This window comes from Hyla sarda, chromosome 3, assembly GCF_029499605.1.
Source record: "Hyla sarda isolate aHylSar1 chromosome 3, aHylSar1.hap1, whole genome shotgun sequence".
Classification (NCBI taxonomy): Eukaryota; Metazoa; Chordata; class Amphibia; order Anura; family Hylidae; genus Hyla; species Hyla sarda.
The window spans coordinates 170001-184972 of NC_079191.1; the positions used below are offsets into that span (position 1 = coordinate 170001).

Below are 14972 nucleotides of genomic sequence, written 5' to 3' on the forward strand. Positions count from 1 at the left end.
GTTACATCCTAATAATATCCCTCCACGTGTCTTATATACCTGTATACATTGTTATATCCTAATAATATCCCTCCATGTGTCTTATATACCTGTATACATTGTTACACCCTAATAATATCCCTCCACGTGTCTTATATACCTGTATACATTGTTACATCCTAATAATATCCCTCCACGTGTCTTATATACCTGTATACATTGTTATATCCTAATAATATCCCTCCACGTGTCTTATATACCTGTATACATTGTTATATCCTAATAATATCCCTCCACGTGTCTTATATACCTGTATACATTGTTACATACTAATAATATCCCTCCACGTGTCTTATATACCTGTATACATTGTTACATCCTAATAATATCCCTCCATGTGTCTTATATACCTGTATACATTGTTATATCCTAATAATATCCCTCCACGTGTCTTATATACCTGTATACATTGTTACATCCTAATAATATCCCTCCACGTGTCTTATATACCTGTATACATTGTTACACCCTAATAATATCCCTCCACGTGTCTTATATACCTGTATACATTGTTACATCTTAATAATATCCCTCCACGTGTCTTATATACCTGTATACATTGTTACATCCTAATAATATCCCTCCATGTGTCTTATATACCTGTATACATTGTTACATCTTAATAATATCCCTCCACGTGTCTTATATACCTGTATACATTGTTACATCCTAATAATATCCCTCCACGTGTCTTATATACCTGTATACATTGTTACATCCTAATAATATCCCTCCACGTGTCTTATATACCTGTATACATTGTTACATCCTAATAATATCCCTCCACGTGTCTTATATACCTGTATACATTGTTACATCCTAATAATATCCCTCCACGTGTCTTATATACCTGTATACATTGTTATATCCTAATAATATCCCTCCACGTGTCTTATATACCTGTATACATTGTTACATCCCAATAATATCCCTCCACGTGTCTTATATACCTGTATACATTGTTACATCCTAATAATATCCCTCCACGTGTCTTATATACCTGTATACATTGTTACATCCTAATAATATCCCTCCACGTGTCTTATATACCTGTATACATTGTTACATCCTAATAATATCCCTCCACGTGTCTTATATACCTGTATACATTGTTATATCCTAATAATATCCCTCCACGTGTCTTATATACCTGTATACATTGTTACATCCTAATAATATCCCTCCACGTGTCTTATATACCTGTATACATTGTTATATCCTAATAATATCCCTCCACGTGTCTTATATACCTGTATACATTGTTACATCCTAATAATATCCCTCCACGTGTCTTATATACCTGTATACATTGTTACATCCTAATAATATCCCTCCACGTGTCTTATATACCTGTATACATTGTTATATCCTAATAATATCCCTCCACGTGTCTTATATACCTGTATACATTGTTACACCCTAATAATATCCCTCCACGTGTCTTATATACCTGTATACATTGTTACATCCTAATAATATCCCTCCACGTGTCTTATATACCTGTATACATTGTTACATCCTAATAATATCCCTCCACGTGTCTTATATACCTGTATACATTGTTACACCCTAATAATATCCCTCCACGTGTCTTATATACCTGTATACATTGTTACATCCTAATAATATCCCTCCACGTGTCTTATATACCTGTATACATTGTTACATCCTATTATCCCTCCACGTGTCTTATATACCTGTATACATTGTTACATCCTAATAATATCCCTCCACGTGTCTTATATACCTGTATACATTGTTACATCCTAATAATATCCCTCCACGTGTCTTATATACCTGTATACATTGTTACATCCTAATAATATCCCTCCACGTGTCTTATATACCTGTATACATTGTTACCTAATAATATCCCTCCACGTGTCTTATATACCTGTATACATTGTTATATCCTAATAATATCCCTCCACGTGTCTTATATACCTGTATACATTGTTACACCCTAATAATATCCCTCCACGTGTCTTATATACCTGTATACATTGTTACACCCTAATAATATCCCTCCACGTGTCTTATATACCTGTATACATTGTTACACCCTAATAATATCCCTCCACGTGTCTTATATACCTGTATACATTGTTATATCCTAATAATATCCCTCCACGTGTCTTATATACCTGTATACATTGTTATATCCTAATAATATCCCTCCACGTGTCTTATATACCTGTATACATTGTTACACCCTAATAATATCCCTCCACGTGTCTTATATACCTGTATACATTGTTACCTAATAATATCCCTCCACGTGTCTTATATACCTGTATACATTGTTACATCCTAATAATCTATCTCCGTCGTCTCCTCCACAGGGTCAGATTCTCGCCAATCTCAAAGCAATGGAGTCCGATTGGTTTGCACAGAATTATATGGGACGAAAGACAAAGGTAACGGAGTCGTGGCCCCCCCCCCCCCCCCCAAAAAAAATAAAATAAATAAAATACATTTATTATCTAACGCTAAAGTCCCTGTAAACCAGAAGAAATTCTGATAATCTGGTGTCCCGTGAAAGGGTCACCCCAGGGGGAAAGAGTATCCCCTATCCGCCGGGCCCCGTACAGGAGATGGTTTTTCGGCAACAGTCGGACCCTCCACGATCATAAACGTATCCCCTATACATAGGAAGTGTCAGATCGCAGGGGGTCTGACCACTAGGGACTCCCATGATCTCCTGTAAGGGGCTCGGCTCTTACTGCTCAATTTACCATTCTCCTTAAAGGGGTACTCCGCCCTTAGACATGTTATCCCCTATGCAAAGGATAGATAAGATGTCTGATCCCCGCCGCTGGGGACCCCCGCGATCTCTCCTGCAGCCCCCCTGTCATCTGGTGTACGAAACGAACTTTGCTCCGTGCCTGATGACTGGCGATGCAGGGGCCTGAGGATTGTGACATCACGGCTCCGCCCCTTCCCACATCACGCCCTGCCCTCAATGCAGGTCTATGGGAGGGGGCGTGGCGATAAGGGGGGGTAGAAGTTAATATGTAGGGCCCCACCTTACTAGAGGAGCAGCAGTGGCGGCCCACTCAGCCAATCACCTCTCAGGGTCCCCCCGTCTTAACCACTGAGTCGGCCCTCATTCACAGTCGGGCCCCCTCTACATAAGACACTTAAAGGGGTACTCCGCCCCTAGACATCTTATCTAGGGCATAAGATGTCTGATCGTAGGGATACCACCCCTGGGACACCCATGATCTCTGTGCAGCATCCGGCGTTCATTTAGAACGCTGGATCTGAGCGCCGGAGATCGTGACGTCATGGACACGCCCCTTGCGCCATCACACCACACCCCCTCAATGCAACTCTACGGGAAGGAGTGTGGCGGCACAAGGGGCGTACCCCTTTTTAAAAAGTACCCCTTTTTAAGCATTTTTTTTTTGTCTCCTTGTCAGGTTGGAGCTCCCGCCCTGGAGAAGTTTAACGCTTGGGGCGGCTCGCTGTCGTTGGGTCACCCGTTCGGAGCTACGGGCTGTCGCCTTGTCATGGCTGCCGCCCACCGGCTGCGGAAGGAGGGAGGACAGTACGGACTGGTGGCAGCGTGTGCGGCTGGAGGACAGGTCAGTGCGGATCGTCTAATAGAGGAATTGCTTACAGCAGCATTTAGCAACTCTAGATGTTGCAAAACTACAACTCCCAGCATGCCCGGACAGCCTCCGGCTGTCCAGGCATGCTGGGAGTTGTCGTTTTGCAACAGCGGAAAGCACCCTGCTTAGGAAACACTATTTATTTATATGTTTTGTAGAAAAGTATTTTTGAAAGTATGTTATTAAAGGGGTATTCCAGGCCAAAACTTTTCTTTTTATAAATCAACTGGCTCCGGAAAGTTTAACAGATTTGTAAATTACTTCTATTAAAAAAATCTTAATCCTTCCAATAGTTATTAGCTTCTGAAGTCAAGTTGTTGTTTTCTGTCTAACTCCTCTCTGATGACTCCAGTCCCAGCTGTGCAGTTCCTATGGGGATATTCTCCCATCATGCACAGCTCCCGGGACATGACATCATCATTGAGCAGTTAGACAGAAAACTTCAGAAGCTAATAACTATTGGAAGGATTAAGATTTTTTAATAGAAGTAATTTACAAATCTGTTAAACATTCTGGAGCCAGTTGATATATATATAAAAAAGGGTTTTTGCCTGGATAACCCCTTTTAAAGGGGTAGTCCGGTGGTGAAAAACTTATCCCCTATCCTAAGGATAGGGGATAAGTTTGAGATCGCGGGGGGTCCGACCGCTGGGGCCCCCTGCGATCTCTCTGTACGGGGCCCCGGCTGTCCGGCCAGATAGCGGGTGTCGACCCCCGCACGAAGCGGCGGCCGACACGCCCCCTCAATACATCTCTATGGCAGAGCCGGAGATTGCTGAAGGCAGCGCTTCGGCTCTGCCATAGAGTTGTATTGAGGGGGCGTGTTGGTCGCCGCTTCGTGCGGAGGTCGACACACCCCCTTCCCGCGGGCTGTCGGGGCTCCGTACAGGAGATCGCAGGGGAACCCAGCAGTCGGACCCCCCGCGATCTGCAACTTATCCCCTATCCTTAGCCGCGATTAAGTCCCGCCCCCCTCCTCCCAGCCATATACGGGAACCGTAGTTACAAATCGTAGTGTGAACCCAGCCTTAGGCCCGATTTACACTACGGAATCTTCCCAACAAGATATTCCAGGCTCGGAAATGCGCCGTATCCGTAGACTGCAATGCATTTTCATGCGGATTCCGCCGATAAAATAACAATGCTCATTCTTTTGATGGAGTCTGGGATCCGGCATTTCCACAGCGGACATTCCATATTGAGAATGGTGCAGCAGAGTCCCATAAAAAAAAAGAGGCTGCTGCATTGGAAAATACTTAATGTGGATGAACCTTTCTAGGCCGTGCAGTGCAAAGGATGAGCTGAGTAGTTTTGTTTTTATTTTTTTATTTTTTATTTTATTTTTATTTCATTTGCTCTCTGCTGCCACCTGTTGGAGGCAGCATCCCAGCCACTCAGCCGGTCTCCATTTAAAAGCCTTAGAATGTGACTGGGGATTTGATAGCCGAGCTGGAATCTATCTTAATGCTCTGCATGCGGAACGTTTTGAATCACCGTCTGATGTAACTGTAGATTTGCTGCCGTGGTGCAGTGTAAGGGTTAATGACAGCGATGACTGTATATCTGCGCAGAGACATCATTTTTTTTTATTTATAGGATTTATTTTGTAAGGCTCAGCTGGAGGGAACGATTTATTTACATTGTGAGATCATCTGGCGCTTGTAGTCGTCCCTGTAGGAGGATGTGTATACCGCCTGATATAACCCGGGCGGGGATCTACCGCCCCCTGTGTGTATTAAGGTTATATCCATTACACAGGTGATCACAGCGGGAGCCTCTCATGGGGGATGTGTATATACCGCCATGTGGTCCCCTCCGCCCCTGTGTATACCGCAATGTGGTCCCCTCCGCCCCTGTGTATTGATGGGGGATGTGTATATACCGCCATGTAGTCCTCTCCGCCCCTGTGTATACCGCAATGTGGTCCCCTCCGCCCCTGTGTATTGATGGGGGATGTGTATATACCGCCATGTAGTCCTCTCCGCCCCTGTGTATACCGCCATGTGGTCCCCTCCGCCCCTGTGTATACCGCAATGTGGTCCCCTCCGCCCCTGTGTATTGATGGGGGATGTGTATATACCGCCATGTAGTCCCCTCCGCCCCTGTGTATTGATGGGGGATGTGTATATACCGCCATGTGGTCCCCTCCGCCCCTGTGTATACCGCAATGTGGTCCCCTCCGCCCCTGTGTATTGATGGGGGATGTGTATATACCGCCATGTAGTCCCCTCCGCCCCTGTGTATTGATGGGGGATGTGTATATACCGCCATGTAGTCCTCTCCGCCCCTGTGTATACCGCCATGTGGTCCCCTCCGCCCCTGTGTATTGATGGGGGATGTGTATACCGCCATGTGGTCCTCTCCGCCCCTGTGTATTCATGGGGGATGTGTATACCGCCATGTGGTCCCCTCGGCCCCTGTGTAATCACTATTGTAGGATATAATCCGCTCCTGTAGGTCCCTGTAGACGTCTGCAGTAAATAGGCTGCGCTGTCCCTCTCTCCTCCACATCCCGTCTTCTATATTTACAGACACCGCCTCTACAGATCCTCTGCTGTTTTGGTCCTGAAAACTTTGTTCATAATTTTGTTAGCAAAAAGACTTTCCCAACCAGGGTGCCTCCAGCTGTTGCAAAACTACAACTCCCAGCATGTCCGGACAGCCAAAGGAGGCACATGGTTGAGAAAGCTGATGGTACATGGTTGGGAAACACAGAACAAACAAAACAAATCAATATAAATTTATATAATAATAATAATTAAAAAATAATAATAATTAAAAAATAATTAATAATAAAAAATAATTAATTTATGATTGTTTATTATTCAATAAAATATATGATCAATAATATCCTCATCATCAGTAGTAATAATTAGTTTTTATATTACAATTAATAAATATTGATTATATATCATCAATAATTACAAATTGATTCATGATCTAAAATATCTTTACAATTATTATTGTTAATAAATTATGACTATTATATTAGGATCAATAATTATTATTATTATTATAAATAATTTGTATTAAGAATAACATACTTTTAATAATACATTATTACTATTTTTTTTTTTCTACAAAGCAAATAAATAGTGTTTCCTAAGCAGGGGGCTTTCAGCTGTTGCAAAACTATAACTCCCAGCATGCCCGGACAGCAATTACAAATTGATTCATGATCTAAAATATTATTATTGTTAATAAAGTATTAATTATTGTTATAACTATTATATTATGATCAATAATATTTATTATTTTATTTATGAATAATTTTTATTAAGAATAACATACTTTAAATAATACATTATTACTACTAGAGATGAGCGAACTTACAGTAAATTCGATTCGTCACGAACTTCTCGGCTCGGCAGTTGATGACTTTTCCTGCATAAATTAGTTCAGCTTTCCGGTGCTCCGGTGGGCTGGAAAAGGTGGATACAGTCCTAGGAGACTCTTTTCTAGGACTGTATCCACCTCTATTACACTGCATTAGACTGTGGCATCCTACGGCTGTTCCCTTCTATAGTGTAGGCCTAGTCCTCTCTGTCTGGCCCTTCATCTGACATGACATCCTCCATGTGCTGGCATCATTGTGTCCTCACTTCTCCGCTTTAAATTTTTTTTTTTGAATTTTTTTTTTGTATTTTTTTTTTTTTTTTTTAAGTAAAATAAAAGCTCCATATATTTGGGTAATCATTGTAATTTTACTGACCTGAACCATAAAAATACCATGCCAGGTACTCATTATTGTTTTCTCCTCTTGCAGGGCCACGGAATGATTGTAGAAGCCTATCCCCAGTAACCTGACCCTGACTATCTGATCCACCCGCGGATGCACTAATACCCAGCCACGTCTCCTGCCCATTTTGCAGCTCTGTAAATAATTATTTTTTTCTTAGTTGCCTTGTCTGCAAATTTGGAAGTGAGCGATTTATACACCGAGCCCGTGTCAAGTCCCGCTGGCTTCTGTGGTTTATAACCACTTGTGGGGTTAACCTGGAGCCCATGGCGGTTCCCTGAATTCTTAACCAGAACATAACACTTAGCCGCGTGCAGGCCATACATTACTCTGGTTGCCTTATAGAACTACAACAAAAACACTGCAGTGAATGTAAAAGGAAAAGTCGCAATGTTTCAGAAATTAATTAAAAAAAAATATTAAAATCATATAAAGTGTCTTTTTCTTGAACACAACTTTACTGCCTTGGACTTGGGGGTATCTCATGGGACATTGAGGTGTTGTACCCTGTAAATTTTTTGCTCTAAATCAAAATCAATTGCAATGTATGATTATGGATTCTGCAATAGTAATCCAATAAAATACAAGCCAAGGGCTGGGAGACGGAAAAGTGCGAAAGTTTATTGTGGAGTGTTTTTTTTTATTTTTTTAATTTTTTCATTTCATTCGTTTCCCCCCCCCCCTAATTTGCTAATCTGTCGCCCACATTATTATTTATTTATTAGTATTTTTTTTTTTTTTTTTAGCGCAAGGGTTTAAATCTGCCACATAAAAATTTAATTTGTCGCACAAAACAGTATTGCCAGGATGATGACAGAAGCATCCAATTAAAGATAGGACAAGGAGAGGCAAACACACAGAACAGATTAAAGGGGTTGTCCACTGCCCTGCCTTTCGGAGGTCCGCTTGCAGCGTCCGGAAGTTCATTACTCCGAACGCTGTGTTCGCGGCCGCCCCCTCGTGACGTCACGCCCGCCCCCTCAACCAAAGTCTATGGGAAGGGGGCGTGACCGCGGTCACGCCCCCTTCCCATAGACTTTGGTTGAGGGGGCGGGCGTGACGTCACGAGGGGGCGGCCGCGAACACGGAAGCCCGCACACAGCGTTCGGAGTAATGAACTTCCGGACGCTGCGAGCGGAGCTCCGAAAGGCAGGGCAGCGCACAACCCCTTTAAAGGGGTATTCATTTCACTTCATTTACTTAAATGTTAAGTATCGATTAAAAACATTTGGCTAAAAAAAAATTACAAAAAAGGAACTCTAACCCAACATACCAATGATTAAAAAAATAAATAAATAAAATGATTGGAATTTAAAAAAGAGGGGAAAAAAAATCCTTCTCAGGATTCACTTGGTTTTCAGTCATTTTCCGACAGCTCAGAGGTATCGGGTTTTGGTGAAACAAAATTCCCTCGTTTTCCAGTGAGTTTTCCATCCTACTCGGAGTGATTTTATTATTTTTTTTTTTTTCTTTTTTTTTTCGGGAACACGCCCCTTTTTATTTTAACCACACCCATTTTGTAGAGTTTAAAAAAAAAAAAAAAAACAGTGATGGTATTTCGTGACGGGATATTGTCGCACAAAGTGTCGACACAAATTTGATCGCACAAATAGTCGGGTTACCATCAGTAGATGAGGGCCAATGTAAAATAAACCTCATGGTAGTTTGGAAAGGGTGCCACGAAATATCATCCCATGTACTGCGGAGTCTAGAATAGATTTTAAGCTGTATATGGACCCTGCAGTAAGTGGTCCCACTGATTCCTGTTCACGTATCAAGAAGACATTCCGACGCATTTCATCCATGTTTTTATAATGGAGTTCATCAGGGGACAAAATAGTACTCAACAAAATGAATAAATAATTGTCTAGTAACAATTGACATCAATAGTCCAGTGGTGGAGCTCTTACGCAGATGCCACAGATGTAGACTTTGGCCTCCATCATGTCAGGTGACATCAGGGCTGTATTATAATGCAGTTGTCTCTCCGGTTCTTGTGCTCCGAGCTTTCCGTTTTTATCTTTCACAAAGAGACACTACTGTTCCGGTGGCATATGGCCATCTTCTGGGGAGCGCACCTTCTGACGCATGCCCGGTAACTCCCAACCCCTTCCACTCCTGCCCCATAGACTTCAGTGTGACCGCTACAGGACGTGGTTACTGCAAGCGGTGGGCCTCCTAAACACCTGACACGGACATACACTAGCGATGCCGATACACTAACTGGTGATCAGCAGCGGTATCGCGCATGTTCAGGCAAGCAGCAGCAGGCTGGCATCCCCAAAATGACGTTTGCCTGAACTGTAACAGGTGTCCTGCTCCACATTCTGGCACATGCAGGGGGCAGCCGTGTGGAAGATAAAGGGGAGCGTCTGAGGTGGAGATACCCCTTTTAACAGTGAGTTATGAGGCCTGATACTGGGCCAATAAAGACAAAGTGGGGGCCACCTGAGTTGCTACCAGATTTGGCTTTGAGCTAAACCAGTGAGTGGCGTCTAAGTGCGGGTTCATACTCCTCCTAGAAATATTCCTGGAGGAGATTTTATGGCGGCCAACGCCGACTGAATTGGCGCTAGGACCAGTCCACGTAGATGGGATTCCGCTCAGAAATTCCATAGTGTAAACCCCTCTCAGGGATTGAACTCTTCACCTTAAAAGGGTACTCCGCCCTTAGACATCTCCTTACTGCACCCGACGTTCATTTAGGGCGTCTGGTTCAGCGCCGGAGGCTCGTGACGTCATGGCCCCGCCCCACTTGTGATGTCACAGCCACACCCCCTCAATGCAAGCCTATGGGAGGGGCGTGACTGCCGTTCAAGGCTGAGGACCCCTTGAACGTTAGCATTGGCTTTCCCACAGGAAATATAGAGGTCTTTACTTCTGGACTCTTCACCATTCCCCGTGGCATGATGGACGAACGCCTGAAGACACCAATGTGTAGCCCCCGAGACTGTAGACAGAGGACGAGGTCTGGACCGTTATCGGGGAGTTCAGTCATAAAGAAGAAGGAAGCCAAGGTCCGGCAGGGAATGGTAGACCTTCAGAGTTCTGCAATCCAATGGAACTTATAACAGGTCCAGAATATTGGGGGGGCTCAGATGATGGCCAAGGGCTTTGGCAGTACTGACCCCTAAGCAGCTTGGAGGCGCTCTGTTTAAGCCTAGGGGGGGACAGTGACGGATTGACAGAGGATCCCACCCTCTGTGAGTGCAGTCTTAGGGTATGTTCAGATGAGGGGATCCACAGTGTATTTTACGCTGCGGATACGCCACCAGAGGACCATGTCAGGGTGCCTTTAGATGTGCCTGCTTGGAGAGGCAATACGCCGCTACGAGCAGACACACTGAGATGTGCGAGCCGCCGTACGCACGCGCAGTATACTCGCACATCGCTGCTGCTCTCGGCCTAGCTCAGGGGGCAGGGGGAGTGGTGGCGATGTGTGCGAGTACACTGCGCATGCGTGGCAATTCGCACATTGCAGCAGTGTGTCTGCTCTTTGCCGTTCCGAGGAGGCACATCTAAAGGCGCCCTCTAGGGGTCCTACAGCGACGGAGGCTCTGAATGAGGATTAGTGTAAGAAACATAGAATGAACCTTTTCACCCATCTAGTCGGACCATTCTTCCAGGCATTTATTTATTTTTATTTATTTTTTATATAGAATTATTTATATTTTATTAAAGATTCTAAATTCGTTACATTCCGAGCTGACGAGCGCCAGCGAAAAGGCAAAGTCCAATACAAACCCCGAATAGCATAGTCTACCAAATAAAGACTCTACAGTATACAGTAAAAAATACACAAGATAATAATGGATATAGAAAATAACTTACCCTGCTGTACCGTATAAAAAGTGGCCAAATATCAAAACAATAAATAAAACAACAATTATAGAGAATGTTCCCCAGTATAGAAAAGAGACCGACCCGCACGTGTCTGAGACCCCGGGGGTCACTGAGGACTTTAGACCGCCCTATACTGTATGTAACATGGGGGGGGGATTACCGGGAATATTAGTTGAATTCATTATTGGTCACCTCTTTGGAAAGATTAAAGGGGTACTCCGCTGCTCAGCGTTTGGAACAAACTGTTCCGAACAATGGAAACGGCGCCGGGAGCTCGTGATGTCATAACCCCGCCCCCTCATGATGTCACTCCCTGCCCCCTCAATGCAAGTCTATGGGAGGGGGCGTGACAGCCGTCACGCCCCCTCCCATAGACTTGCATTGAGGGGGCGGGGCTATGACGTCACGAGCTGCCGGCTCCAGCGTTCGTAACAGATTGTTCCAAACATTGGCCACGGAGTACCCCTTTAAGAACAGAGAGGGAGTAGGATGGTATTGGAGAAAATGGGTCAGAGATTGAGTATTCCCGCCTCAGTTTGGAGGGGTATATAGACGACGTTCTGCAGAGTATGAGATCGCCCCCTACAGGTAGTTTAAATCTTCACAGTAGATTGCCATAATACAGTGTTATGTATCTTCTTCGGGACGTGGCTGGTCTCTCGTGGTATTAGCTGTCCTCCATCTGTCTGTACGTCTCGGGGGCTTCCAGTTCGGGGTTCTGCTCCTAGAACAATAGAAAGAATGGAATATGGGATTTTATTCAAGAGAATCTGACACCCTGTTCACCCCCTCTAATCCCAATATGCTGGTTTTAGTGCGGATGAATAGTGTTGGGCGCGAATATTCGCATTTCGAATTTTTACCGCGAATATATTCGAAATGACAAATATTCACTTTTTTTCGGCATATGCGCATATTCCTTCTTTTCACTTGTGGGCCAATTAGAATGATGCAAATAGACTTGTCAGAGGTTATCAACAACATCTCTAACAACCAATAGTAAAGTTGCCCACCCCCTCACTGTTTTCTTCCTCGAATATGCGAATATAACAAATATGCGAAATTCGCGAATATAAGACGAATATTCGGCTATATATTCGCAAAATATGGCGAATTCGAAAATGGGCAAAGCAAATCATCACTACGGATGAACAGCTTTACAAAGAGGGTCACTTACTTTAACCCGTTTAGTATATGCAATGCGCTTTAGCATTTGAGGCGGGGAGCCGGCTGACTCAGCTCCCCTGCCTCCTCCATATTCTCCCTGCGGCCCGCCCCGTCATTAATATTCTAATGAATGCTGCAGGCGGGTGAGTGCACAGAGAGCAGAGCACTCACCCGCGACTTTTGTTAGCATATTAATGATGGAGGGGAACCGCAGGGAAAATATGGAGGAGGCAGGGGAGCTGGGTGAGCCGGCTTCCCGTCTCCAATGTGCGCTAGAGTGCAATGCAGCTGAAGATTACAGTGCCAGAACTGAACCAAGTTAAGTAAGTGACCCCTCTTTGTAAAGCTGTTTACCCGCACTATAACCCCGTATAGGTGAACAGGGTGCCAGATTGTTTTCAGATCTGCAGTCGTCCTGCCATGTTGTCCGGGGCTCTTTCGGTTTATCAGAAGGGGCTCCGACTCACTGATGCCCCCCAGAGACGTTTACTGTTGTTAATGTCTTTATATAGGACTCAAGTTCCATTAAAATAAAAGGTGACATTACAAAGTACAATTGGTGGCAAAAATTGCCCCGTAGGTAGAAAAATAAGAGTTAAATAGCTGCTGTGAGCGCCCCCTGTTCCATTAATTCCCTTCAATAATAGTCGATCGTTCTCCTCACCACGTTGTACGAGTTACATGGGCAGCACTTCAGGAACGAGAACAGAGCCAGAAACTTTAGGATGACCTTCCCCAGGGCCTCCCGAATCTGGAACAAAAAACGAGACGATGAATATCCCAAGATTCACCGGCGCAAAGGCGGTTTTCAACTATCGATCTGGACAACATTTCTCCACTTACCCTTCTGTCCAGGAGAAGTCCGATGATCAGGATAATCACCCCCTGAAGAAGGAAGACAGGATGTCAGATGGAGAAACCTGAATGGTGATGTCCTGGATACTTTCCAACTATTAGACTCCAGCATGCCTGGACAGTCATTGGCTGTTAGGATATCAGGATATATAGTAGTTATACCCCTCCAGCTCTATCTGTATACTGCAACTGTCTCTATGGGAGCAAGATATATAGTCGTTATACACCCCTCCAGCTCTATCTGTATACTGCTGCTGTCTATGGGATCAGGATATATAGTAGTTATACACCCCTCCAGCTCTATCTGTATACTGCTGCTGTCTCTATGGGATCAGTATATATAGTAGTTATACACCTCCCCTCCAGCTCTATCTGTATACTGCAACTGTCTCTATGGGATCAGTATATATAGTAGTTATACCCCTCTCCTCCAACTCTATCTGTATACTGCTGCTGTCTCTATGGGATCAAGATATATAGTAGTTATACCCCTCCCCTCCAGCTCTATCTGTATACTGCTGCTATCTCTATGGGATCAGGATATATAGTAGTTATACCCCTCCCCTCCAGCTCTATCTGTATACTGCAACTGTCTCTATGGGAGCAAGATATATAGTCGTTATACACCCCTCCAGCTCTATCTGAATACTGCTGCTGTCTATGGGATCAGGATATATAGTAGTTATACACCCCTCCAGCTCTATCTGTATACTGCTGCTGTCTATGGGATCAGGATATATAGTAGTTATACACCTCCCCTCCAGCTCTATCTGTATACTGCAACTGTCTCTATGGGATCAGTATATATAGTAGTTATACCCCTCCCCTCCAGCTCTATCTGTATACTGCTGCTGTGTATGGGATCAGGATATATAGTAGTTATACCCCTCTCCTCCAACTCTATCTGTATACTGCTGCTGTCTCTATGGGATCAAGATATATAGTAGTTATACACCTCCCCTCTAGCTCTATCTGTATACTGCTGCTATCTCTATGGGATCAGACTATATATAGTAGTTATACACCTCCCCTTAGGCAGTGTTCACGCATTATGTTTTTTCGGGGGGGGGGGGGGGGGGGGGTTGTTACTGTGATTTATCCAACATCGTGGCAGAAATGTTGATCTTTTCCTAAAACACCTCGCTTGTGATTATAGGTCACATCACTTTCTCCTTGTGACATTATTTCTCTATAAATACTCCTTGAATAAGAAAACTCATCAAAACAGCACATAATGTGAACTTACACCAACCCACTTATGAGCCAAATCCAGTGTGTCCCAACCAGGGTGCCTCCGGCTGTACCGTAAAACTACAACTCTCGGCATGCTGGGAGTTGTAGTTATGCAACAACTAGAGGCACCCTGGTCGGGAAACACTGGTCTATTCAGTTCACCTGGGAGACCTCCGGCAGCCTAATTAGATGGCCAGGTGCAGTGCTCAGAACCCCCACTTAAAGTCAGAGAAGTCATAGGAAATTTAGGCCGCTTTACATCACATGTTCAATGAAGGATTTATATCCATTTATATCCCATGCATGCATCAGCAAAAATCGGGTAAGCACAAGGCATACACTAGAACCTTTACATTATTATGTAATAATAGTCTATGAAGCACTCATTTTCAGGGTGCTTCTATAAAGGGGTACTCCACTGGCCTGTGTTCAGAACATTTAGTTCCAAACGCTGTGCGCGCGCTGCGGGGGTAGGCCACGCC

The 14972-nt window shown here is 44.1% G+C and overlaps 2 protein-coding genes across 4 annotated transcripts in view; one reads left to right on the forward strand and one right to left on the reverse strand.

Moving 5' to 3' along the window:
• The window catches only part of HADHB (hydroxyacyl-CoA dehydrogenase trifunctional multienzyme complex subunit beta), a 28817-nt gene extending 20980 nt beyond the window's left edge, over window positions 1–7837 (forward strand). The window contains exons 14-16 of one of the 3 annotated variants that reach the window (XM_056563672.1): window positions 2382–2456; window positions 3462–3626; window positions 7420–7835. In XM_056563672.1, coding sequence (XP_056419647.1) covers window positions 2382–2456; window positions 3462–3626; window positions 7420–7455 — 276 coding nt within the window. In that variant the 3' untranslated portion in view covers window positions 7456–7835. Of the gene's footprint in view, window positions 1–2381; window positions 2457–3461; window positions 3627–7419 lie in introns of all 3 variants that reach the window. The other 2 variants (XM_056563671.1, XM_056563670.1) reach the window with 2 other exon arrangements.
• A 3893-nt stretch (window positions 7838–11730) lies between these two features.
• Window positions 11731–14972, reverse strand: part of ADGRF3 (adhesion G protein-coupled receptor F3) — a 74875-nt gene continuing 71633 nt past the window's right edge. Inside the window, exons 14-16 of the mRNA XM_056562928.1 lie at window positions 13246–13287; window positions 13067–13153; window positions 11731–11959 (exon numbers count right to left, since the gene is read on the reverse strand). Of these exons, the coding sequence (XP_056418903.1) occupies window positions 11903–11959; window positions 13067–13153; window positions 13246–13287 (186 nt within the window). The 3' untranslated portion in view covers window positions 11731–11902. The remainder of the gene's footprint in view (window positions 11960–13066; window positions 13154–13245; window positions 13288–14972) is intronic.